Genomic DNA, 27,060 nt, shown 5'->3' with positions numbered 1-27,060 from the left:
TCCTCTAACATTCTGCTCAATTTGCAGCTACTGGACTACAAATAAAATATTGACTATAAACTCAATTGTATCCCTAGCTTTCTACATAACCCAACTGTGTCCTCATCTGTTAAACAGGAGGAAGAGAAAGAATTAAGTCTCAATTCATTATACAGATACTATGAATATATGCAGTTGTAAACTTCTTAGAGCTCCTACAATTCAGATGAATTCAACAGATGAAGATCAGAATGAGAAATTTTTTTAACGTGTGTCTCTGAAGGCAATCCTTTGCCATCTTCCCTCCCACTGCCTGTACTGATGTGAGTAAATGCTTCCCATTTAATTGGATTTTAAGGTCATAAAACAGGTAGTCAACCCTACCACAAAAATTTTTTACAAATCAGATGTTGACCTGAAAACACTCTTTTCTGCTAAATCTGAAAATTAAAAACGACTAAAAATGACATGTTAAAGATGGGTCTGAGCCTACCCTCACAAGCAGTCACATTAAGATGAGAATTTACTATTTGAAAGATTCACCGTGTACCAGTGAATACCATAAAAGAAAAATTCTTATGTCTAAAACCTGTATTCCTCAATTACATTCAGATCCCCTTTTCTTCATGTTTTATTTTCAGTAAGTATATTCTTAGTCTTTCCAATGTTTTCTCTAGTTGAAATAGCAGCGCCTAGCCAATCAAGAACCTGCACCTCTTCACAACCAGAAAAAAAGTCACAGAAACAAAAGTTAAGGACAACTTTTTATTGCTACCAGAGGCTTTTATCATCAGTACACAGTTCTGACTGCAATACCTTTTTCAGACTGCAAAGGGAGCTCAGGATCCAGAAGTTATTAAGAGATATAGGTAGGCTGGGGAGGTAGGGGGAGTAAGTTCTAACAGTTTAACATAAAACTAGGGTACTTAATTCAGTTATGACATATTACAGACTCAAATCATAGAGCTGCCCCAACATCTAGACAGTCTCTCCTACTGATTATAAATGAGTGAAAACTAATCAGTTACAGAAATCTAATTTCAGTTGTTACATACATGTTTCTTTGGTGAGCACCAGGATATATTAACTTTATCGCAAATATTTTATACAAATATCAAAAATGCTTTCAACAAATCTAAGTGTCCTAATTACATGCAACTTTTAAGCATCACTTTAAGGTAAACAAAAATGAAAACCATAATTTTAAATTAAAATTTGAAATGAGACACAAAAGGTAGTATGGGAACTTTTTCTGTTGCTCTCTCTCATTAATATGGGACAATTCCAAAGTACCCTTTTTAAACTTAACTGAATCATGGCTGTCACACCAAAATAATTTGTTCATTCAATTGCTAAAAAATAATTTTGGGGTTTCCTATTCAGTGAAAATCAGAATACAGATCAACATGCATAAAGTTCACTAACTATTAAATGGAGAAGCAAACAAAAGCAATGGGAAAATTAAATCAGGATGCTGAGGGGGGAACAGGTTTGCTGGCTATGAATTTTAACTGAATTTTTGATGGGGCAAGCTACGTTACATTATGGCAGAAAAAAAGTGCAATGGACATACTACAAAGTGACTTTTTAAGTATAAAAAAAGTTTGGATCTTTTGGATTTTTTTTTTTTGTCTTTATGTGCTTAAATAATGTTGAATTATAATTAGCCACACAAATAATGTGTTTTTTTTCTGGCTTACTCCAAATCAGCCTGGTAAGGTATATTTCCTTCTACAGCCTTTCCTCATTTTCCATGTTTTCATTCCCAAGAGTAGTCTACCTTAGTTTACACTCAAAGGTAACTCTTGTTCAAACTACATGACAGAAACAGGCTGCAAAGGTGGACAAGGAGAAGCATGTCCCTCCTGTCTTGATATATCAGTGCCACACACACAACCCACATTTTCTGAAACATTATCTTCATTATAGAGCCGTTTGATTCCATCATAGAAGTCATCCACTTCCATTTCCTCTACTTTGCGTTTAGCAGAGATCTGCTTGCACCCATTGGCAGCTGGGAGATGATGGTAAAAGGCTGCTGTACCTCTGACTGGCACTTCTGGCTTGCTGTTGTCCTTGGAGAAGTCTGGGCCTGAGACAGAGGAGGGATGTAATCTGAACACTCCTTTGTCACAGGTTACCAGGGTGTGCTTGAGGGGACGGTAGACATAAACGGAATTTAGAGGCAGGGAAGACTGCAGAGTAGAAAGGTGATGTGCCACAAGCTCCCGACAATGGATCAACTGGGAGCTATCCATCTGGGCCGGGGGGGGGAAGAAAGAATACCACAGCTGATCATTAATTAACATAGGCTGCTCTGTTATCTCTGCTGGCCATTTTTCCTCCCTGTGCTTTTTGTCCCTGCTGAGTCTTTTCTCTTCCCACATCTTCTACCTCATACTCATCTATTTATCTGGCCTACCCATCCATTATCATTATCTTAGAAATTTGGTCCAAATCTGTATTTCTACTATAAATATCTTTGGAACTTGAGTTCTGTATTTGCAACAGTATGCTGAACATTTACATGAGAGCAGAAACTACTTTCTTGTTCACTGCTATATATCCAATGTCTGCTTTATTTATTTTTTTCAGTCTACTCCCCCTCTCTAGAAGGCCCTTCATCCTACCCTCTTGGCCTCTTCTAATTTTTTTTCAGTGGAGTCCAAAGTACTGATAAACACATTCATTATAAATTTAAGAAGACAGAAAGAAAAAAAAAATTATAAATCAGGGATGAGGAAGGAAGCTAAGAATTTTAAAGCAGTAAATGAAAAATTTAGTATTTTATATTAAATATAGACTCAACACTAAGATGAAATGTTTGGGTAAAGTTTTTAATTTGGGAGTTTTGCTAATTCCTCCTTACCCTTCAGGACAATTATTAATCCTTTCTGGAGTTATCCCTGACTCCCTCAACACCCCAAACCTAAATGCCATGGTCATCTGTTTCTGTATCAACCTTTTAACATATTTATGGCCAGGTGTAATGGTTCATGTCTATAATCCTAGCACTTTGGCAGGCCGAGGCGGGTGATTGCTTGAGGCCAGGAGTTCAAGACCTGCCTGGCCAACATAGCGAAACCCCTTCTCTACTGCAAACACAAAAAATTAGCTGGACGTGGTGGTGCATGCCTGTAATCCCAGCTACTCAGGAGGCTGAGGCATCAGAATGGCTTGAAACAAGGAGGTGGAGGTTGCAGTGAGTTGAGATCAAGCCATTGCACTCCAGCCAGGCCGACAGAGCAAGACTATCTCAAAACAAAGACACTAAACTCTTTTAACATATTTACCACATTTCATTATAATAATCTATTTAACCATTTAGCCTTTCCATTATAGACTACAAGACCGAAGATGCAGGCATTGTATTATATTCATCTTTTTATCCCTAAGTTTCTTACACAATGACTGTACAATGAAGGCCTTCAAATTATTACCTGTAGTAAAGTGTCTTTCTGCCTCATGTTCCCTATAATTATAGCACTGTCAAAATAACCTTAGCATCATATATTCCTCCCCAACTCTCTTCAGTGGCACCCCAATGCCTATCAAAAATAAACTAAACTCCTTGGTTTAGTAAGAATCTCCATAATCAGACCCCAACCTTCTTTTCTAGCCTTATTTCCTAGCACACCCTCAACTTGTGGGCTACACTCTCACTAGCAAAACAGTCCTGCTCTTTATGATGCACAGCTCTTCCCCTTTCTTACTTTACCCTTAATCATCTTATTTCTACCTGTTCAAATTATACTGCCTATTCTCCTAGGCCTGGCTAAACACTATGACCTTCAAGAAGCCTATCTTAACCATTTAACTATCGGGGATCACTTTTTTCCAGTTTTGGGTATTTTGGACATTTCTGGACCAAGTCTTATTCATCCTCATAGAATCTGAAGCACACACCATGATTGTTTGCAACACCACAGAGAAAATAGAGGAAAATAAAGCACTGTAAGAACACACTTGGTTATAAAATTATTTTTATCTCTAAATACATTGTTACTGAAAAATACCAGAAGAAAGAATAGTAAAAGGCTGATGGTAGTCATTGTAAAATACAAATGCAAAATAACTGAAACTGTCAGAAATACACAAGAAAATGGCAGATTTTAGCAGCTACCATTTTTGTTCACTGATTTTTTTCCCTAGTTTGAAAGCCACTAGATAACACACTATGGGTAAGACACACTAGTATTAGAAATTTTTTTCCTCCCATAAAAGAAAAAGAATTACCTAACACTTAAGGTAGTTCCTGAACTATCAAGCTTACATTTAGGCTAGGTCTTATCATGTATCCCAGGGATACAGAACAGGCTGAAACATGCTAAAAACATTGGAACAAAGCAGAGAAAGCTTCTGCCAATATTTTTTAAAGCCTTCAAAAAAGAAATGAAAGAAACTGGGAAATGAAAAAGGGGCTATAGTATAGAAACTATTTCTAAAAAATAAGTACAGTAACTAATGGAGGATTAGTTCTAGGATCCCTCAACAGGTAACAAAACCCAAACATGCTAAAGTCTCTTATGTAGTATACTATTTGCATATAACCCACTCACATGGTCCTGTATATTTTAAATAATCCCTAGATTATTTGTAAATACCTAATAGAATGCCTTCATATCACTTCATCTGTGTGGATGCAATGTAATACTCATGTGACAAATTCAAGGTTTTTTGGAACTGTGAAATTTCTTCCTAAATATTTTCAATTCACGGTTGGTCGAATTCAGATGCCAAACCCACGGATACAAACAGCTAACTGTACCTCATTTAATGAAATGTTCTTTAGCAAATGAATGATATTTATTGGCCAGAAAAGTAAAAATACCACAAATACTCTAATGCCTTGGTCACTGGGCCTAATAAATGCCATGGCAGAATCGATACCATGGTAGAATCCTAAAAAAGGATCTATGTAAGTAAGAGGAAGACTATGTCACTATAATTTTTCTGCATGAAAAAGCTGAGTAAATAGAGAGTTAAATTTTAGAGGTGGAAGACTGACAAGAAATTATAGAACTACAAAAGATCTTAGAAATTATTCAAAACAAAACCATCTGTATTAACTCCACTTCCACCCAAGTCCCAAGTAAATCTTTTGTCCAAAATTACATAAATTCCTACTTATCTAGTACAATGTGAATTTGTTCTATAAAAAGCCAAAATAATTTGTTCCTTTCCTTCTTGAGATCCAGTGGAAGAAACAAAATAAACACGTAATACTGAAACTACCAAAACTCTCAACAACAGACAAGTCCTCTAACAGAGTTGGTACAGAAGACTTAAAATGAACTCTTTCTAACTATGAAGTGTCAAGAGAATATTTATTATTTAACAATAAATGACATAAATGGTAGGTCCAGATGGATCCAGGTTTGGTGAACAGCACAAAGCACTGAGAACAACCAGGTGGAGTAGTCTGATCATAGCCACCTTCAAAAAGAACCAGGAGACTCATGGGGTCTGCTTCTTTAACTCCCTACTCTAGTTTTTTTCTTTTGAGAGTTCTGCTCATTGCCCAGGCTGGAGTGCAAGGGCGCTGGAGTGCAAGGGCACTGCAGTGCAACTCGGCTCACTGCAACCTCCACCTCCAAGGTTCAAATGATTCTCCTGCCTCAGCCTCCTGAGTAGCTGGGATTATAAGCATATGCCACCATGCCTGGCTAATTTTGTATTTTTAGTAAAGATGGGGCTTCTCCATGTTGGTCAGGCTAGTCTCGAAATCCCAACCTCAGGCGATCTGCCTTCCTCAGCCTCCCAAAGTGCTGAGATTACATGCGTGAGCAACTGCGGCCGGCCAGTTTTTAATTTGCTTTTTTTCTACTTTTAAATTCAGGGGGTACATGTGCAGGTTTATTACCTAGGTGCATATATTGCATAATGCTGAGGTCTGGAGTGTAAGTGATCCTGTCAACCAGGCAGTGAGCACGGTACCCAACAGTTTTTCAACCCTTGCTCCCCTCCCTCCTTCTCCCCCAAGTAATCCCCAGTTTCTACTGCCATCTTTATGTTATCTTAAGGTCTTTTCTATTGTGTTATAATAACACAAATATCTCATTATCTTATTGCCATCTTTATGTCTGCGTGTACCCAATGTTTAGCTCCCACTTATAAGTGAGAATGTGTGATATTTAGTTTTCTCTTTCTGTTAATTCACTTAGGATAATGGCCTCCAGCTGCATCCATGTTGCTGCAAAGGACATGATTTTGTTGTTTTATGGCTGTACCTACTCTAGTTTTAAAGTAGAGCGCATGTTCTTTGACTACTGCCCAGCCAGGAACCACAAAGACCACCACACTAATCTAGGCAAAGTTAACAGCCTGAGTCTATCAGGGTGGGTCGCATCAGAAAGAGGAGGACGTGAGCGCAACCACACAACAGAAGAAGGGTAAGGAGAGAAAGACGTTTAGTCATCCCAGAATGGTGATCAACAGGTGGCACAAGAGCTTAAGGGAGTGTACCTGTGGAAGGTTAAGAGGGACAAAAGAGTGTTTGCCTTTCAAACCTGGGGAACACTCACCATACTTTGTCTCAAAGAGGGGGCTCAGACAGAACTAGCGATAGTGGCCTCCACACAGCACGGTATGTCTGTGATACTCTCCTCAAACCAAGACACTGGGAATCATGTCACAAATATTTTGGCATGATCTCATCAATCTTATGCAAGAGTTTCCTATACTAAAACCAGAAAACTCTGATATTGTGGCCTTGTCACAGTCTAATCACAAAGACCTAAGACCTGGTATTCTTACCTGAACACAGGAAACTTAGCAAAAACAGAAATGAGTCCTAAAGAACTAGGAGCCATCCATGTTTGGACCACACTGGTTGGTGTTAGAACAGAACTGCAAGAACAAGTCCCAAAGTCTCTACCAAAATTTATGACTTTCCTTTTGTTCACTGATTTCCCCACTGCAACTTGAATATTACATGGGGCAAATCTCTTTTAAAAAAAAAATTCACTATTTCCAGTGTGTAAACAAAGATTTCTCAATAAATGTTTTTGGAATATAACTATTAATATAGGTATATGAGAGGATTAGAATAGTGGTTTTCAAATTACATCCAAACACTACCTAAATAATATAATCTAAACCTATATGACATAGGTAGATCGCCAGCTATGGAAGGGAAAAGGCCATGTTGAGTGGTGCTCTGCCCTTAAACACAAGTATAGCTCCACTTTTCTATTCTATATTCTGGAATTTGTGTGTGTACAAGATTTTCTTGGGGGAAGGAGGACTGGGAAAGGGTTCCACTTTTAAAACCAATTATGGGCCGGGCGCAGTGGTTCACGCCTAAAATCCCAGCACTTTGGGAGGCCGAGGCGGGTGGATCACGAGGTCAAGAGATCAAGACCATCCTGGTCAATAAGGTGAAACCCCATCTCTACTAAAAATACAAAAATTAGCTGAGCATGGTGGTGCGTGCCTATAGTCCCAGCTACTCGGGAGGCTGAGGCAGGAGAATTGCTTGAACCCAGAAGGCGGAGGTTGCAGTGAGCCAAGATTGCGCCATTGCACTCCAGTCTGGGTAACAACAGCAAAACTCCGTCTCAAAAAAAAAAAAAAAAACAATTATGAAAACCACTGAATTTTTAAGGTTTGTGTGGTATGGAAAAAAAAAGCGCTGGTTCTTTTAAATCACTACTAAGTAGCTCTACGCAGTCTCTAAGAAAGTCTCCAGTTTCCTACGCTGGAGCTATAAAAGAGCTGAATGAAATAATTTCTCCAAAGATTCCGTCAAATCCCAGGTCTGTAATTCTCCTTCAGTTAAGGAGAAAAAAAGTTTCAGTGCCTATATTCTTCCTCTAGCACCAGAAAACTTACTAAAGAGAATCAGGAGGTTTTCCAGTGTTTTTCACTAGAACATGATCTGAAAGCTACAGACATGATCTGAAAGCTATAGAATACACATGCTATTTACAACATTATTATTTATGCTTCAAAATCTGTCCTCTGACACTAACACTTTCTATAGCAATCTTTTCTGTACTATCTTGAGAATAAGCACAGAGACCAAGTCAGAAGGCATTAAGAGAGATGCATTTGTTCCAATAAAAATAATGTAATATAAGAGGTTTTCTATTAACCCCATTACTCTATTTCGCAGTCTAATGTGAGTGATTAATATTCAACTTTCCTTTCTAACACTCCATAGTGGGCAAAGTAAATTTTCTGTGTCCGTCATTTAAATGGGGTTTATCATAATTCTAAAAATTCTCACTAAATAGCAACTACCTCCTAGGATTTATTCTCTTTATAGCATTTAATTATTTCAATCTAAGACAATTAAAAGATATCCCTTGAAAATGTAAAGCAGCCTGTGTTATACTACATAGACAGATCTCTAGCTAACATGCTGCTCTCATCATCAACCTTTTTTATGAAAAGACGGAGCCCTCCTCTGCTCACAAACTAGAGCCCAAAATTCTTGGAAGCACTCACATCTTTTAAAAAAAAATTTTTTCTGGCCTGCTTCATTTTCTTCAGACATACTTCTTAAAATATTTGCTGTAAGATCAATTATAACTTTATTTTTTTAAAATTCAACTATTACGTTTTTCTTTTAAAATATTCTGAATTTTTAGCTCAATTAGTCCTTTGCTACAATTAGTTTATTGCAAAATGTCAGGCTTAGAATTTAACAATCTTCTAAGTAAAGTCCAATAAAACAAACCAGAATAACTGTTAAATAAGAATAGATAGCCATATAAAAAATTAAAAATTAAAAAAAAATAAATAAATAGCCATATAAAGGGAAAGTAGGTTCATGAGTCTTTTATGGACTCAGCTGGCAGGAAAATGGTTTGCAACAGATCTAAACTTGGTAAGTTCTATTTGGTGACATGAATAGAACCAGTAAGTCTTCTCTCAAAGCAGCTGCTAACATACAGCACTATCACCAACTTTCCATTTGAATGAGAATATTCTCCACTGAACCTTTACATTTTACTTAGGTAGTTGATAATTATCAACCTATACATTTTATAACAATCTGTAGATACAAGTTACAAACTAATCTTAGGTAGTAACAGAACTGCCAGGGCAAAACCTCTTTCAGAAAAGTAGCTTCTACCCGCCAGTCTGGTATAAATATTTCACTTACTAGCCAACAATAAATTATTTGCTTGTAGCAACTTATTCCAATTTTTGTTTGTGACATCTGTTATAAAATAAGTGAAGTGAAGAAGTACTAGTAAAACCTACAGATGTCGCTAGGAAGTTTCTTTACACAAAACTAAAGGACAATATGGAATTGACAATCTTACTAACATTTTAGAATTCTTAAATAAGAGAAATGGTGAAAAGGAATCTTAAAAATACTATCTAAATTCTATAAGGAAAACACAAAACATCTAGCCTGTAAATTTAAAATGCGTATTTTACTCCTGTCTACTCTTAAGAATGGTTTGCCATTACAACATTAGAAATGCCTTTTAGTTTGGTAAATCTATGTATTCCAATAATAGAAAAACTTAAAAAAAAAAATACAACTTAATTAGACTAACACACCTACCTGTGCTTTCTGAAGTAGTTCAATTGTAAGAGAAAGCCAATCAGGAATGAGTTTCTCCATTTCCAGGCTAACCATGGCCAGAGCAAGCATGGATCCTCTGAATTGCAGAAGTTGGTTGCAGGCCATACAGTGAAGTAGTTGCTTGGTAAGGACTGCCAAATGTTGAGATGGGCTCAATTTGGGCAAACTGAAAAGTAACTGAGGCCTAGTTGACACTGCAATGGCATGGAACTGAAAATCACAAGAACATTATTTTAACTTTATTTAAATATCTAGGAAATTACATATAAAAATTGATGTAACCTATTCAATTTGTTTTTGTTTTTGTGAGACAGAGTCTCACTGTCACCCAGGCTGGAGTGTAGTAGCATGATCTCCCAGATTCAAGGGATTCCTCTTGCCTCAGCCTCCTGAGTAGCTGGAATTACAGGCGCCTGCCACCATGCCCAACTAATTTTTGTATTTTTAGTAGAGACAGGGTTTCACCATGTGAGCCAGGCTGGTCTCAAACTCCTGACCTCAAGTGATCTGCCCACCCTGGCCTCTCAAAGTGCTAGGATTACAGGTATGAGCCACCATGCCCACCCTAACCTATTTCTAAGTTCTTGATTTAAGCTTCAGTGATATGATATACATACTAATTTGTAATATTTCCTTGGATATCAATAATTTTTTTTTCCTAAAAATCAGTACTAAATAAATGAGTAGCAATCTACTTTTTAAGTTACTGAAGACTACATACTCAAATATGAAACTAAAAGACTTCAGGTATATTTACAATATGAAGAAAATCCAATGGTGTGGCTGTGTGAAGATCCCAATTCAACTTATCCAGAATAATTCTCTCCATTCTCAAAATTTCAGATGAGGAACATCCACAGAAACTGTCTCTTGCCAATACTTTCAGTACTGGAATTCTCTATCCAAAGCAAAAGGGAACAGGGACAGGGAGAAAAGGACAGAAAGAAACTCATTTTCAATTTTTGTTTTGGCAAACAAGCAAGTTAATAAATGGAGAGAAATTTTCACTGAAGAAACATATCTTGAAAGGAATTATTACCTCATCTTCCTCAACAGTCTTGGCAGCTAGGAAAAAACAGCTGATGGCAATACAACTCAAGTATTTTGGATGAGCCTAAAATTTTGAAGAGGGAAAAAGCAACTTTAGTGATTTTTCAAAAATGGTTTATTACCTCTTTTTAACTGTTTTAAAAACCTAGATATGCAGATGAGACAGGTATACACACAGTGCTATGGAATTCAATTAATGTGACTACCACTCATCATTGCTTTTTAGATCAGAGCTAACTTTTTTTTTAAGAGGAAAGAAAGTTTATTAAAAAGCTTTAGAGAAGTAAAATGAAAGAAAGGAAAGTACACTAAGATCAAGTGCATCCAGAGCTAACTTTTAACATTACAATCCTAGCCCTATAATATTCTACAAAAATAGTATCAATTCCATTGCTCAAAGTTCAATAAAAGCCAATTAACTAAAGGTCATTTCTATCCAGCAGAAAAAGCTTGATTTGTAAGTTTTTAAATATATTCCCAAAATTTAAAAAATACATTTTGTGTGTATATAAACATTTTTTTAAGCTAATTAATTGCCTGCAATCTGGAATATCTGAAAAATGCCTACTTTTATCTCAGCAACAAGTTCACATTGCTTATCCCACCCTCTCTACCACATCTAACCTACCTTTCACAGATAATTCCACAGAAAGATGAGTTAAAGGTTAGTGTCCTTCCTTGGACAGTATATTTTTCAAAAATTATTAGTGAACATATATTGCTGTAGTGAACATATACTGTTGAATCTATCATGAGATTCTTACTGATTATTAAACATTTTAAACAAAGTTGGAGAAATTTCTGGAACAATTACAGAATTTTGCCAAATATCTCATTTTTTTTCATATTTCTTATTTATTGGGTCCTGTCATGTTTAGTAAGTCTCTTAAGAGTGTAAGTTTGAAACTGAGCAGCTATTCAGTCTTACACTCCATAATTCTTTGGCTTCTATTTTGTATACCTAATAAAGCATTTAACTGACAGTTCCCCAGTTTACATATTCTTATGCATACTAACGCCTACAGTTTAAATACTCTGCTACTCTTTCATGCCTTGCCATTAAACAAATGCTAATCTGCTTTAAATATGTTGAGGGCCTACTATGACTAACTCGACACAACCAATGACATAGCAATGGGGACAACATAAAACCTAATTATTTGTATACTGCCATTCAATAAAAATGTACTCAAGTTGTTTTATGACATCTTGTTATATTTCAAAGTATGCCCACAGAAAGCACTTAATGTTTTTCAGAAAGCCAAACAGTATGGATATTCAATAAGTAGTGACAGAGAAAAACGTGCAGTAATAGGCTTATACTTTTCTAGTCTGCTTTCTTGTCCACCTCTAGTACACCAATATGTTAGAAAATGATTAAATATTCTGCTGATGCTATATGGTTTGTACTAAAATCAAGAGATAAAAACTTTCATAGGCTAAAAAAGTGATGAATACTTGTAACAAAAAGAAAATTACAGAATACAATTAGAAACACTTCCAGAAACACTTCTGCTATTTAAACAAGAGCGGAAGGCTGGGTGCGGTGGCTCACGCCTGTAATCCCAGCACTTTGGGAGGCCAAGGTGGGCTGATCACTTGAGGTCAGGAGTTTGAGACCAGCCTGGCCAACATGGCAAAACCTCGTCACTACTAAACATACAAAAATTAGCTGGGCATGGTGGCACATGCCTGCCGTCCCAACTACTTGGGAGGCTGAGGCACAAAAATCACTTGAACCTGGGAGGCAGAGGTTGCAGTGAGCCAAGATTGTACCACTACACTCCAGCCTGGGCAACAGAGTGAAACTGTCTCAAAAAATAAAAAATAAAAAAAAACAATAGCAGAAGACACCACCATGTCATCTTATGGGTACATACATCATTCTCCAGAAAAGTTTTCCAATTCTTTCCACCTTACAGAATGTTTACTGATAGCCTCTGGTTTAGCATACATACACGAAAATGAGGTTATGTGTATGTCTATCTTAAAACACTTACCTTTACAGTAGCTAAAAACCTGTCCAAAAGACTGCTAGCCAGAGCAAATGTTTCTGGGTAAAGGTTGAATTGGTACTTGAGTTTGGCTAGCCATTGAATTACTTCATCTCTCTGGGCTGGAGAAACATTCTAGAAGGGAACAATTTTAAACACGGAAGACAATGTTTGAGCTATTATCAAGAGTATGTTTAGAATTCTCTCTCATAAAAGGTTAGGAAATACTTCAAAATACGTTTTAAAATGTTAAGGTTATTCAAAAGCTATCAGATAAGATAGATGAATATGAAACTGCATGTAAAGTTTCCACATTTAATATCCATATCCAATATTCTCCTACTCTTTATTAAAATTTTCACTATGTCATCCACCAAATATCCATAGTTTAATTAAATTTAGGTGTTCAGAGAATATAACATTTTAAAGTTTAAGTAACATTATTATTAACTGATAGTAATTCTGGAATTTTTTCCCAACTCTTAAGATTTAGAAAATACAGTGCATTTCTCTCACAGCAAATAGCCATTAACTTATCTTAGGAAATATAAATGAACTATAAAAGAATGACAGCCCATTTAAAAAACTAAAATCAGGCCGGGCACAGTGGCTCACACCTATAATCCCAGCACTCTGGGAGGCTGAGGCGGGTGATCACAAAGTCAAGAGATCGAGACCATCCTGGTCAACATGGTGAAACCCCGTCTCTACTAAAAATACAAAAATTAGCTGGGCATGGTTGTGCGCACCTGTAGACCCAGCTACTCGGGAGGCTGAAGGCAGGAGAATTGCTTGAACCCAGAAGGCGGAGGTTGCAGTGAGCCAAGATCGTGCCATTGCACTCCAGTCTGGGTAACAACAGTGAAACTCCGTCTCAAAAAAAAAAAAAAAAAAAAAAGAAACTAAACTAAAATCAGTAATAATAAATGAAAGATACCAGGGACAACAGATGAATTATACATTTAGAGATGATGAAAAATATTGAAAAGGAAATTAACCTGAAGTAAATTACTATTTCAAAAGATTTCCACAAACACAAAACATTACTGTGTATTGTTGCTGTAAGCCTACTGAGTAGAGGCTTTTTAGCAGGGACACACTTTAAAGCAATAGTGATTAGAAAACTTTTACTCTTAAATTTTGGAGTCACCATTAAAAATACAAAACCAGTTGCTTATGTTGGGAACAGTCAGTATTCTCCTTATAGCTATTTCAAACTGTAGTTTCAAACAGTTTGAAATAGCTATAAGGAGAATATTCAAATAATATGGAGGAAAATTAAAACAACAATAATGTTTTGTTGTTTATGGAAATTTTTCGAAATAGTAATCTACTTCAGGTTAATTTCCTGTTCAATATTTTTTCATCATCTCTAATAATTCATCTGTTGTCCCTGGTATCTTTCATTTATTACTATTGATTTCAGTTATTTAAATGGGCTATCATTCTGTAATCATAGTCCATTTATATTTCCTAAGTTAATCATAGTAAGCCTACAACAGTATGGAACACAAGAAGTTATTCCCCGGATCTAGTTGTAATTTTGTATGTAGGCTACTTTAAGATCTACTTCTGGACTAAGGGTCCATAAAAATCCCTAAGAACCAAGTAAAGGCAGTCATAAGACTTCTGGATGAACAGTTAAGCATTCAAGAGAAATTAAATTCCTATCAAGATGAGCTTTTAGCTAAAATGCCACAATAAATAAGGAAAAGTAATGTTAAGTAAGCCAGCCAAACACATCAACAACAAGGAAATAAATTCCCAGGAGAGGTAGTTGATGTTATAATCTGATGAAACTGGCAAGGCTTTTAAGGAGATAAAAGGAACAATGGTTTATAGTAGCTATGAAGAAAATAAGAACACCATTAACTCCAACCTTCAGGTAGAGATACAATGTGGGGTAAGGGAGAAAAAAAATCCCTGAATGACAGATTACATTAAATAATGTCATTATTTGGAGTTTGGCATTAAACACCAACAGAAACATATAAGAAGAATCACAAAACATACAAAAAAAAGAGAATACAGTTATATGGAGATAATCATATAGTTATAACTAAATGACGTAACTTACGTAAAGCACATATATAGAATGCAAATGGCACTCAAATATTAGTTCTCCTTTCCCACCTCTAAACTACCCATTCTCTAATGTCAGAAAAATCTGCAAAATGTTATGTATGAATAATTATTTTAAACACTGTAACAATAAGTCATGAAAGAGATCATGACAGTATCTGTGAACTTTAATACACACACACACACACACACACACACACACACACACAAACACTTTTTGAGACAGGATCTTGCTCTGTCACCCAGGCTGGAATACAATGGCACAATCATGGTACACTGCAGCCTCAACCTCCCAGGCCCAAGTGATCCTCCCACCTCAGTGCCCCAAGTAGCTAGGACCAGAGGAACATGCCACCATGCTCAGTAACTTTTTTTGAGACAGAGTCTTGCTCTGTCACCCAGGCTGGAGTGCAGTGGCTCCATCTCAGCTCACTGCAACCTCCACCTCCTGGGTTCAAGCAACTCTCTCTGTTGCTCCCAAGTAGCTGGAATTACAGGATTATGCCATGCCTGGTTAATTCTTTATTTTTAGTAGAGAGGGGGTTTCACCATGTTGGCCAGGCTGGTCCAAACTCCTGACCTCAAGTGATCCACCCACCTCAGCCTCCCAAAGTGGATTACAGTTGTGAGCCATGTGCCCGGCCTAATTTTATTTTTTGTAGAGATGAGGTCTCACTATGTTACCCAGGCTAGTCTTGAACTCCCAGGCTCAAGCAATCCTCCCTCCTTGGCATCCCAAAGTGTTGGGATTACAGGTGTGAGCCACTGTGTTTGGCCCATATACCATATATTAAAATTTAACAATAGGGCCAAGAAAAGCATTCCTGCATGGCCAATGTTATCATCATTAGCCAAAACTAGTAACAATTTTTTTTTAAACCCAAAAGAGAGTTTAAGAAGACTCAATTTAACTAAAGTAATACTGAGTCTAATGTCACTTTTTCAAATCAATTCAAACGTACTAAATAGTAATAATATCATGACAGCATTACAAAAAGTTCTGTGCCTAAGTAATTTCATTTCATTCCTATTCCTCTAAAATAAAGAATGAGAGAGAAAGAGAGAACGCCCAAAACAGTATTTCCTGATTTCATCAGATGAACTGTCTTTTTTTCTCATATGGACAGCTCAAATAGGATTAGAAGGATTCAGTAGTTGAACAAAGAATCCTAAAGAGAATTTATAATGGATTGATTCAACATGGTAAAATACAGACTGCTATTAATATATATTTTGCATATATATTATATGCCATATGCTGCTAGTCTCTTCCTTATAATACACACCATCCTCACCTTTAAATTCTAAAAGGTTCACTATTACCTAAAAGATTAATTACAATTCCCTAGCATGGCATACAAATCTATGACTTCCCTGTCTAACCTCAGATATCTTCCAATACTTTGTCTTAAACTTCATGCTGTAAGAATAGTAACTTCTATTTATGATTCTTCTTTGCCCCTGCTATGCTATTTTACATCACTGCTCCTTTGTTCATATTGTTCCTTCTGACTGGAACACACCCCCTTCTCTATCTCACCTGCCTTATTATGTATCAAGATCTTGACAGCTATTTTGACGTTACTCCCCACCAGATACTTTTCCTGATAATTCAAATTGGGCTAAGTACCTTCCTATGCCCCACAGCATCTCATTGCACCTGTTACTGTTATGTTCAACATTTTTTTAAAAATTAAATTTCTGGACATGGCTCACACCTGTAATCCCAGTACTTTAGGAGGCCAAGGTGGGAAAATTGCTTGAGCCCAGGAGTTTGAAACCAGCCTAGGTAACACAGTGAGACTTCATCTCCGCAAATAAAAAAAAATTAGCCAGGTGTGGTGGTGCATGCCTGTGATATCAGCTGCTTGGGAGGCTGAGGTGGGACAATCACTTGAGCCTGGGAAAGAGAGGCTGCAGTGAACTGTGATTGAGCCACTGCACCCCAACCTGGATGACAGAGCGAGACCCTGTTTCAGAAAAAAAAAATTAAATTTCTGGTTTTGGCTTTAATAAACTAGGAAGCAGGAAACCTAAACTCCAGTTGAGAATGACTAGAAAAGCTGTTTTAAGATTCCTTAGAGTTATAAAATTCTATTGAAAATCATCTGTATATAAACAATTTGTGGCAGCATTTTATCTTTGTAAATCAAAAGCACTTTGGCAAAATAAATTGAGAACACCTGAAAGTATGTGCCACTTTGACCAGTTTCCATTTTTCCCCCAAATTCATCTAACAAAATTATCATGAACTTGAAAATACTAGAAATTTTCTGCAAGTGCCAAGAACACAGTAAGGTACCTGAATGAATCATAAAGAAATGATAATCACCATTCACTTAAATGTTTACTGTGAGTCTATTACATGCAAGTAAACAAAAATGACACAACCATACCCCTCAAGGAAACTCACAGTCAAATCATCAGAAAATTATAATACTTTGTGCTATCATAAGGGAAGCAGAGTGTGGGAGAAACACATAGATGGTGACGGGTGTATAATATTCTTTCATGACCATGCTGTCCTAAATTGGGGGGATAGGGGATGCAAATTAAACAAGAGACTGACTTCAAAATACAGTTTAGTTGAGGCAGGGGAAGTCAGAAGAAAACTGGAGGAAAAGGCATAGAAGAAAGCTTAAAAATATTTTATTTTTCTATTTTCACCAACACTTCAAATAAAATTAGAAAAGTTACAGCAACAGTAGAAAGGGAGGTTGAAAAAAAAATGCCAGTCCCTAGAAGAAAATAAAAGAATTAGAACTAGAATAGAGAAATGTCCCTCGGGGTTACTCTGGCAAACAAGTCAAGCCTCTACAGCCCTTTACCTTATTCTGTATTTACCCCAGAACTGAAGCCCGTATAGCCCTTACCCCATTCCTATCTTTTCTCCTATCCCCACCAGATACCTAGGCCACCCCAAGTTACAGTGAGCCAAGATTGTGCCATTGCACTCCAGCCTGGGCAACAGGAGAAAAACTCCTTCTAAAAAAAACAAAAAAGAAAGAAAAGAGAAATAGGTCAGCTTATGTGGTAATATAGCAATATACTACAATCTAGGTAGACTATCACCTTCAAAGACCATGTTGTAAAAATATATTATTGTTGGTTACATGCTGACTCAAAGAGATAGCAGGAGGAGGAAAAGAATGGTCCTACAAGCAGCTATAAAAAAAGCTTTGAGGCTCAGTAGAATGTGACAACATAAGGGCAGGAATTTATTTTCTCCTGTTGTATCTCCAATGCTTAGAATAGTGCCTAGAATATAGCAGATACTCAACAGACATTTGCTAAATGATCTGAATTCCTAACTAATCTAAAAATCACACACTCACACAAAAATATCAGACAACAACCAAAAAAAAGAGAACTGCCTTAGGAAAAGGTTCAAATTATAACCTCCGTCTCCTGGGTTCAAGCAATTCTCATGCCTCAGCCTTCCAAGTAGCTGGGATCACAGGCATGAGCCACCACACCAGCTAATTGTTATGTTTTTAGTAGAGACGGGATTTTGCCATGTTTATCATGGCTGGTCTTGAATGCCTGACCTCAGGTGATCTGCCTACCTCAGGCTCCCAAAGTGCTGGGATTACAGGCGTAAACCACCATGCCCAGCCCAAATTATAATTCTATTACTTATTAGCTAAAGTCTTGAGCAAACTGGGACTACTGCCTACTTTTTCAAAGGATTACATGAGATACCATACATATAAACACTCCTCAGGTTAACTAATTAGTCAGGTTAACTGATTAGTCAGGTTAACTAATCAGTTTGCGTAATGACAAGTAACAATAAATTTCTTTAGCTTGTGGGAAAGAATAGGAAAAATCAGAATTAAATTTAAAAAGACATATACACTTTAAAAACCAATGAGCAAAGGATAACCTAAAACAACACAGGAGGAACTTACATATTTGCCATTCATTCACTCATGCATATTAAAGAACATCCACTATTCTATTTTCCAAGCACCATGTTAGATACTAAAAATAAAAAGATGTGTAAGATATCTTTTTATCTGAATGAATAAACTTCACAGTGAAAAATAACTATATATGACATAAAATTTCTAAAAGAAAAACTACATAGCCAACAGTAGTTAAGAAGCCAGCTGGTTATTTTCTCAAAAGCTTCCAACATTGGTATTACCTTAATAGTTCACTTGAACTCGCTACCGCTATTGACCAAAGAGTAGGTTTTTTGTTGACTAAAGACAACAGTATGAAGGTGTTCAGCCTCTGTGCTAATTATAAACTATACATCTAAAGAAGGCTTACCATGTTAGTATATATTATGAGGAAATAGAACAAACTGATCTTCCTAAAGCTGTAACTCAGATAACAAAACAGGTCAACAAACACAAGAACAGTTAACTCCTGTTTCAGAAAGAAAAGGCTACAGTAGAAGCAGGATTTTTTAAAAAACAACAGGCCAGAAGTGGTGGCTCACGCCTATAATCCCAGTACTTTAGGAGGCCAAGGCTGGTGGATTGCTTGAGCTCAGGACTTCCAGACCAGGCTGGACAACATGGTGAAACCCCATCTCTATCAAAAATACAAAAAATTAGCCAAGCGTGGTAGCATGTGCCTGCATTCCCAGCTACTTGGGAGGCTTAGGTGAGAGGATTGCTTAAGCCCAGGAGGTGGGCGGAGGCTGCAGTGAGGTGAGATCATGCCATTGCACTCCAACATGGATGACAGAGTGAGACCTTATAGCATTAAAAAAAAAAAAAAAAAAAACGAAACAGGGAGATCTCTCTCAAATACAGCACATTTTAAAATGGTACACATGCCTCCAATGCAGTGTGAAGGTATTATTATATATGGCAGTAGTATGCTTATTTCTAATAAAACTCATCTCTCTTAAGAGAAAAATCATTACCTGATTTGAAGGTATTTTCCGCACATTCACCTTCCACATCTGTGCTTCCCTAGAGATTGCCTTTTCCAACAGGAAAGACAATCTCTGGTTTTCCAAAGGCCCTGGAAACTTCATGATATCCTTTGGATCTGCCTGTTACCCAGCTTGATGTAGCTACCTACAAAATCAAATACAAATGTTTTAAACTAGTTATAAAGTAAATGTAGCATTATATAAAGTACTTATTAAGCAACTCATAAAAGAAGAATGTTATGAGGCAGTATAGGATTTTATAGCTCTTTAAAAATCATATTAAAATACCAAAATAATCAGTTATCGAAAACATTCACACTTTAAATCTGAAATTCAGTTATAGAGAATAAAAACAAGACCATGTAATCGATAGAACCTTTGGACTCTGATCAAAACATGTTACTACTGTTTCAAACCGTCAAAGCTTTGTTACTGGCTTTTTTACCAGAAATTCTTAGAAGCAGTTACTCCAGGGCCAGGTGGCTCACACCTGTAATCCCAGCACTTTGGGAGGCCAAGGCGGGTGGATCATAAGGTCAAGAGATCAAGACCATTCTGGCCAACACCAGGAAACCCCGTCTCTACTAAAATTACAAAACAAATTATCCGGTGTGGTGGCACACGCCTGTGGTCCCAGCTACTCGGGAGGCTGAGGTGGAAGAATCGCTTGAACCCAGGAGGCGGAGGTTGCAGTGAGCCGAGATTGCGCCACTGCACTCCAGCCTGGCAACATAGCAAGACTCTTGTCTCAAACAAAAAAAAGAAAAAAAAAAAAGTAGTTACTCCAAACATTCCTCTTAAAAACCTGATCAGATAAGGGCCACTAACTTTTTTTCTTCATTAAAAAGAGACTATATCAATTACATTAAATCCTACCCATTCCCACTTCTTCAGGATGAAACAATCCCCTCCAGCATGAAATCATCTTAAAATCCAATTCAGTATCCACTAACTACACATGTGGATATTTAAATATGAGCTAAATAAAATTTAAAAATCATTTCTTCAGTCATAATAGTCCTACTTCAATAACAACATGTGGCTAATGGATACTATATTGGACAGTGCAGAAAAGGAACGTTCCTATTAATGCAGAAAGTTCTACTGTACTGTTCTAACCTAGAACAGTACAATGTTCATATGACTCATATGACCATAGTACAATGACTAGCACTCTAAAATCAGCATGTCTAAATAGCAAGTTTAGCAGTGCAGAACAACAGAGTCCAAGAGAAATGTCTCTGGATTTTATGCATGTATGTACTTGGGAGAGAGACTTACTCTGTTGCCAAGGTTAGGAGTGCAGTGAAGTGGCTAACTGCAGCCTCAAACTCCTGGGTTCATGTGATCCACCTGCCTCAGCCTCCCAAATAGCTGGAACTACAGATGCACACCACCAAGTCCAGGTAATTTTTTTTAAGCTTTTTTTTTGGGTAGAGATGCAGTTTTGCTTTGTTGCGCAGGTTAGTCTTGACCTCCCAGCCTCAAGCAATCCTGCTGTGGCCTCCCAAAGCACTAGGGTGACAGGTGTGAGCCACCATGCTGGTTTCTAGGTTTAAAAAAAAAAGCAAACTACAGACTTGAGGTTAGACTGTGTGTAGAAAATTGGATCAAGAAATTGTTAAAGAGCCAGGTGTGGTGGCTCATGCCTATCATCCCAGCACTTTGGGAGGCCAAGGTGGATGGATCACAAGGTCAAGAGATCGAGACCATCCTGGCCAACACGGTGAAACCCTGTCTCAAAAAAAAAAAAAAAGAAATTGCTAAAGAATGTGAAAAGGCTTAGCTAGATTTGTTGAAAACTAAGCAAAAAGGTAATTAACTTCAAATAAAAGATTTTAAGAAAGTAAATAATATATCACAATATTTATACAACAATACTAATGAAAACACTGAATAGGTATCTCAATGTAACTACATTGGGAGGATGTGGAGACATAACTATGGATATTGGAAAAGGGTAAAATAAAAGCCACATCTTTCATTTCATAGTAAATCCGTGTATCTCAAACTGAAATGTCAAAAAACAGCAGTAGGGCAAGTTATTTCAAAATGTGATCCTAAATAACAAGAAAAGCAGGAGAGGGTTGGGAGTGGCTAATCTCTGCGGAGTAGAAAGGTGAGGAAGGCCTTGAGTAGGAGAATGCTGTTTTTCATTATAAATTTCACTAATGATTTGACTTTCTCAACTATGTATCTGTATTACATACTTCAGATTCATAGCCTCTAAGAATTTTTTTAAATATCCAGATTAACATGAAAATTCCAATTTTTTTAAATTTAAAAATTTGAAAAAGCAAAAAATAGCAAACCAGTTCTTTAATTTCCATTCTATCCCACCTCCAGCTACTATCATACTCTTTCCTAGGTACCACTGTGAAGTGGTATGACTTTCAAATATTTAAATTGTAACAAGTTTTTTTAAAACAAAGGTATCTGGTCAAAGAAGAGTCACAAGGGAAATCAGAAAATACTTTGAGATGAGAGAAAATGAAGACAACATACCAAAACTTATCAGATACAATCGAAGCAGTGCTTAGAAATAATTCCTGAAAATGCTTCTACTAAAAAAGGGTATCTCAAATAAACAGCCTAATCTTCCACCTTTAAGATAATGGAAAAAGAAGAATAAATTGTCCCAAAAGCAAGACAGAAGCAAGGAAATACTAAATATTAGAATGGAAACTAATGAAGTAGAGAGTACAAAAACTGCAGTGAAAAGTCAATGAAACCAGAAGCTGATTCTTTGAAAAGATCAATATAGATAAACCTTTAGCCAGCTAGACTGACCAAGAAAACAGAGGACAAATTACTAAAATCAGAAATAAAAACAGAACATTATTACCTAGCTTACAGAAATAAAATATTAAAAAAACAACAAATAAAAATTATAAAAAACGTTTATGTACAACTATATGCAACTAAATAGGAAAATTTAGATGAATTAGTCCAGTTTCCAGAAATAAAAAATCCCGAAACTTAAGAAGTAAAAAGCTGTACTGGTGAGATGATTCCAAAAGAAAACAAGAAAAGAAATAAAAAAGCTGAGTAGTTGTTTAAGAAAAGATTTAAATAGTAATATTTTAAAGCACTGTCAAAGAAAAATCCATGCCCAGATGGCTTCACTGGTTAATTCTACCAACCATTTTCAAAAAAACTGACAGCAATTCTTTACAAATGCTTCCCAATTTATTCTTTGAAGTTAGTTATTACCCTGCTACCAAGACCAGACAGACATCACTAGAAAACTATAGATTAGTGTTTCTTCTGAAATGCAAAATTTCTCAACAAAATACTAGCAAACTGAATCCAGCAATATAAACAAAGGATTATATATCACAACCAACTGGGATTTGTTCCAGGAATGCAAGCTTGTTTCAAGATTCAGAAATCAATGCAATACAACATTATCAATAGGGAAAAAAAAAGGAATCACTCTTTGCTCACTCTACAGAAAGCTAACCAAAAAAAAAGGCGAGTTAAAATTTCCTTAAACTTTAAAAAATGGGGCAAAAGGTGGGGCATGGTGAGTGCTTGCCTGTGATCCCAGAACTTCATGAGGCAGAAGTGAGAGGAGCACTCAAGGACAGGAGTCTGAAACCAGCCTGGATAACAGAGTGAAACCCGTCTCTACCAAAAAAATTTTTAAATTAGCCCAGCATGATGTTGCACACCTGCTTGTTGACTCAGCTGCTCAGGAGGTTCAGGTGAGAGGACTATGTAAACTGAGGAGCTTAAGGCTGCAGTCAGCTATGATTACACCACCTCACTCCAGCCTGGGCAACAAAGTGAGACTCAATCTCTTAAGAAAGAAAAAAAAAAAAAAAAGAAAGAAAAAACTAAAACTAAAATGGGATACAAATAATTGCAAGGCAAAAACAATGGGGGATACCTTTGGGGATGCTGCAGATTCAATGAGGCCATAGAAGAATTGGCTACACGGGGTGGCTCATGCCTGTAATGCCAGCACTTTGGGAGGCCAAGGGAGGCGGATTACTTGAGGCCAGGAGTTTGAGACCAGCCTGGCAAACAGGGTAAGGCCCTGTCTTCAATAAAAATACAAAAATGAGCCAGGCATAACAGTGCATGCCTGTGGTCCCAGCCACTCAGCAGGCTGAGGCAGAATTGCTTGAACCCAGGAGGTGGAGGTTGCAGTGAGCCGAGATCATGCCACTGAAGTATAGCCTGGATGACAAAGGGAGACTGTCTCAAGAAAATAAACACAAATATAGAAAAGCTGCTGCAATACCTGATCCTCAACTGGATGCTGTATTGGAAGGAGACAAATGGTGTAAAGGTCATTAGTGGGTCAAATGACATAACTGGGACAGATTACACAAGGCAATGTATCAAATGCTAAATTTACCAAAAACGAAAAATTCGCTGTGATTCTATAAGAGAATATTACTATTCTTGTGAAATATTTGGCAGTAAGGGTCATATGTATGCTCTACATAAAGAGAACAAAAGACAAGACTAGTAAGACATACTATGATACATAAATCATGGGCTTCGGTTTTCTTGTACTGACAAAACAAAAGCCTATTTTCTAATGTGTAAAACACATTTTGAGTTAGATTAATAAATTCTGCTAAGAAATAAAATGCGAACATTTAAAATACAAATTTACTGTTTTAAAAAACAACTATATAGTTCTATCTTGTTACTGTAACCCTAATTGTTGGTCACATCCAATTTTGCATGCTTTTTAGAAAAGCAGGAAATAACATAAAACTATTTTGGTTGGCATTTTTTTACACACACACAAGTTTAAACCAGTTTCACATTTCTCCTCCCATTTTCTCAACTGCTGCTGCTTCTCCTTTCTCCACGCTTATCAAATGTCTGAGGTAATAGGTAATGCTTATTGTACAGCGTAACTACTTCAGATATATATACACGGCCCCCTGCTGCTCTAAGGAAAAGTGCTGCACAGTGCTGGGTATACAATATAAACAACTTCACTAATAGGTATTACCGTATTTACTATCATCATCATACCAATTCCATTAATAATCCTGTACTGGTGCTGAGTTCTGAATCTTAGTTCCCATTCTGAAAGGAGGGATTAATGTGACCATACAAGACACCTGAAGTTCTACCATTCACTCCTTGACTTTTTTATGCATTAGAAACAATAAAGGTACTTGCAATTCCAAGTGTATGCTCTTTCCTGATCTCCAAGGATGTACAAAAACTGTTCTTTCAACTTTAAATGTCCTCTAGCTCATATCTCCCTTCCTAAAGTTTACATCAGTCTGTAAGACTCTAAATTTGTGCAGTTGTGCCCTGCCTTCCTTCATCTGTACTTGGACATAATTCTACTGTTACATTTAATTGCTCCGTGATTATTGGAAGACTTGCCTTTCCTATTATAATGAATTCTTTCATGTCCATCTCCAGAATTTAGCATTATGCCTAATAAATAACAGCTTCACTTGTAAAAAGCTTAAAAAGTAAAGCACGCAGTGCTTACTACTTGGCCACCTATTGTTCAAAGTGCTATGCCATATTAACTCATGTAATCTTCCCACAACTTCATGAAATTGGTAATAGTAAGTCCCTTTTTTTCTAGTTTTTTATTTTTTCACTACACCCCCATTTCAGCCATAAAGCCCATTTTAAAGACAAAGACACATACACAGGAAGATGAATATTCATTTTTAATGTTACACAATCAAAACAAAACAAAGACTCTCACTTCCAATCTTGAGCAAGACATATTGTAAGACCCATTCTAACCTACCAGGATGTCACATTACCACATAAACTCACTATTTGTAACTGCAGATCAACTTTACTGAACTTCCCTAACACATGCTGATTGTGTATTTCTTGATACTTCATCAGTATTAAGAAATTTCTAGTCCAGAGGCTCAGAATCTCTTTGAGATTCTCTGGTCCCAAATTAACCAATCTAAATCTTTTCCGTCCATTATTTCTTAATCTGTTTGACCAATCCTTTCTATTTCATGTGCCACAAACGACCTGGAAAAGCTAGAAGCAGTTATTTCAACAAACCCATTTTCAGGTCAGAGACCACACAGCGTAGAGTCAGACTTAATTCTGGCTACCGGGTTTTAGCCGTGTTGCCTAAGGAGAAAGTTAATCTTGTAGGTCTCAGTTTTCCTCATCTGTAAGATGAGGCTCCTACTACCAGCGTTGGGAGGATTAAATGAATTGCAAGCCACTTACGAGAATGCCTGGCAGATAAGCCTCAAGTGTTGTTATTTAACATCATTATTGTAATGATCTGCTGCTCAAAACAGAGTGGCTCCCCACTGACAGAATAAAACCTAAATATTTTAGTTCAGAGTCCGAATCCATTCTACCTCCCGAAACACCTCCCACTGTTGTGCTACCGAATTCTCAACTTCTGCCAAAACGATCTGCAACGGAACCCCCAGCTCCATCAGAGGCCCATTTGCTCTCCTTCAAATTCCGGTATTTAATCTGGCTTTTTGGGTACAACTCAAATCTCACCTCCTCCGGAATCCCCCACCCAACCGCCCCAAGCCCTGGGTAATGTTGCCCTCCCCCGAATTTCCCACACCAGAAGTTCACCCCATTCACTTGGCATTTACTCCTATTTGCAAACTTAGGCATCTTCCCGGAGTTCCCGCAGGACCGTTCATCCTAAGGTGGGGGTGTGTCCCCTTCTTTGTGTATAAACACAGACTCGCCGAGCCTCCAACACGCACTATAGAGTAGGTAATTTGCTGCTGCCACAAAAAAAAGTTACTCGCTAACACAAAAACTGGCCTTAAAGGGAACACAGTAAGGCCGTTTTCAACTGGGCAGGTACCGGGTTGGTTTGGGGCGGGAGGACGAAGAGGGTGGCCCCGAGGTTCCCCCGACTGGGGAGATGCGGGAGGGCGGGTCACCAGCAAGCAGAGCGCAGCTACGAGTGCTGCCACTCGGGTGGCGCTGGGGGAGCGGCGGGGCCCCAGCGCGTCGGCGCCGGCCGCGGAGACGCGTCAAGCCCCCCGCCCCCGCCCCCCACCCCTCACCTTCTCCTCTTCTTCCTCCTCCTCCTCCTCCACGTCAGAGCTGTAGGCCTCACGATGGTGACGAGGGGTCATCCGGCAGCCCGTTACCACTTCATTCTCCTCGACGCGCGGCGGCGGTGCGCGCGGGACGACGGGGCCGACTGAGGAGGGAGAAGAGGCAGAAGCGGGCCGGGGGACGCGGGCGCTAGCGCTCGAGCGGGACGCACGGCTGCGGCCTCTGGATTCGTCAGCGAATTAATTCCATGATGACCCCCGGCCTAAGGCCGCGGCCGCTCGAGCCCGAGTGGGGAGGGGGCTCCCTTTCGCCATAGGGCGGCGGGGGCCGGGGAGAGGCGGGGGGTGAGACCGGCTCTGCCCCTGCCCGGGGAAAACGCCTCCGAGGGGAAATGGTGAAAGGGGGGGAGGGGGAAAAAAAAAAAAGAAAGGGGAAAGGGGGGAAAAAAATAAGAAAAAGCGAGGCAGAGGCGCTGCCGCGTCCGCTCGCGGGGAAGGCTGGGGAGGGAGGGG

The 27,060-nt window shown here is 37.9% G+C and overlaps 1 protein-coding gene across 2 annotated transcripts; it reads right to left on the bottom strand.

The window, feature by feature from the left end:
- Window positions 1–730: 730 nt before the first annotated feature.
- On the bottom strand, window positions 731–27,060 carry CCNI (cyclin I). Of its 2 annotated transcripts, none has more exons than XM_078367041.1 (7): window positions 26,554–27,060; window positions 19,532–19,688; window positions 12,574–12,702; window positions 10,563–10,637; window positions 10,281–10,421; window positions 9,503–9,733; window positions 731–2,270 (listed from the first exon to the last, which is right to left on the bottom strand). In XM_078367041.1, the coding sequence occupies exons 2-7, from the start codon at window positions 19,643–19,645 to the stop codon at window positions 1,794–1,796; spliced, it is 1,167 nt and encodes a 388-aa protein (XP_078223167.1). In that variant the 5' UTR covers window positions 19,646–19,688; window positions 26,554–27,060; the 3' UTR covers window positions 731–1,793. The 2 variants fall into 2 exon arrangements, with proteins under 2 accessions (XP_078223167.1, XP_002745732.1); XM_002745686.7 differs by having other exon boundaries at window positions 731–2,237.

The sequence above is a fragment of the Callithrix jacchus genome, chromosome 3 (assembly GCF_049354715.1).
Source record: "Callithrix jacchus isolate 240 chromosome 3, calJac240_pri, whole genome shotgun sequence".
Classification (NCBI taxonomy): domain Eukaryota; kingdom Metazoa; phylum Chordata; class Mammalia; order Primates; family Cebidae; genus Callithrix; species Callithrix jacchus.
The sequence above is the reverse complement of the archived record's forward strand: the minus strand, read 5'-3'. Positions and strand labels throughout refer to the sequence as shown.

Bases quoted from the DNA above. Each gene is read 5' to 3' on its own strand.
- CCNI (XM_078367041.1), bottom strand. From the start codon at position 19,645: ATGAAGTTTCCAGGGCCTTTGGAAAACCAGAGATTGTCTTTCCTGTTG. The intron at 10,638-12,573 runs GTAAGTGTTTTA...TCAAAATTTTAG, and splicing joins GGTTTTTAGCTACTGTAAAG to GCTCATCCAAAATACTTGAG. The intron at 2,271-9,502 runs GTAGGTGTGTTA...ATTAATGATCAG, and splicing joins AACTACTTCAGAAAGCACAG to CTGTGGTATTCTTTCTTCCC.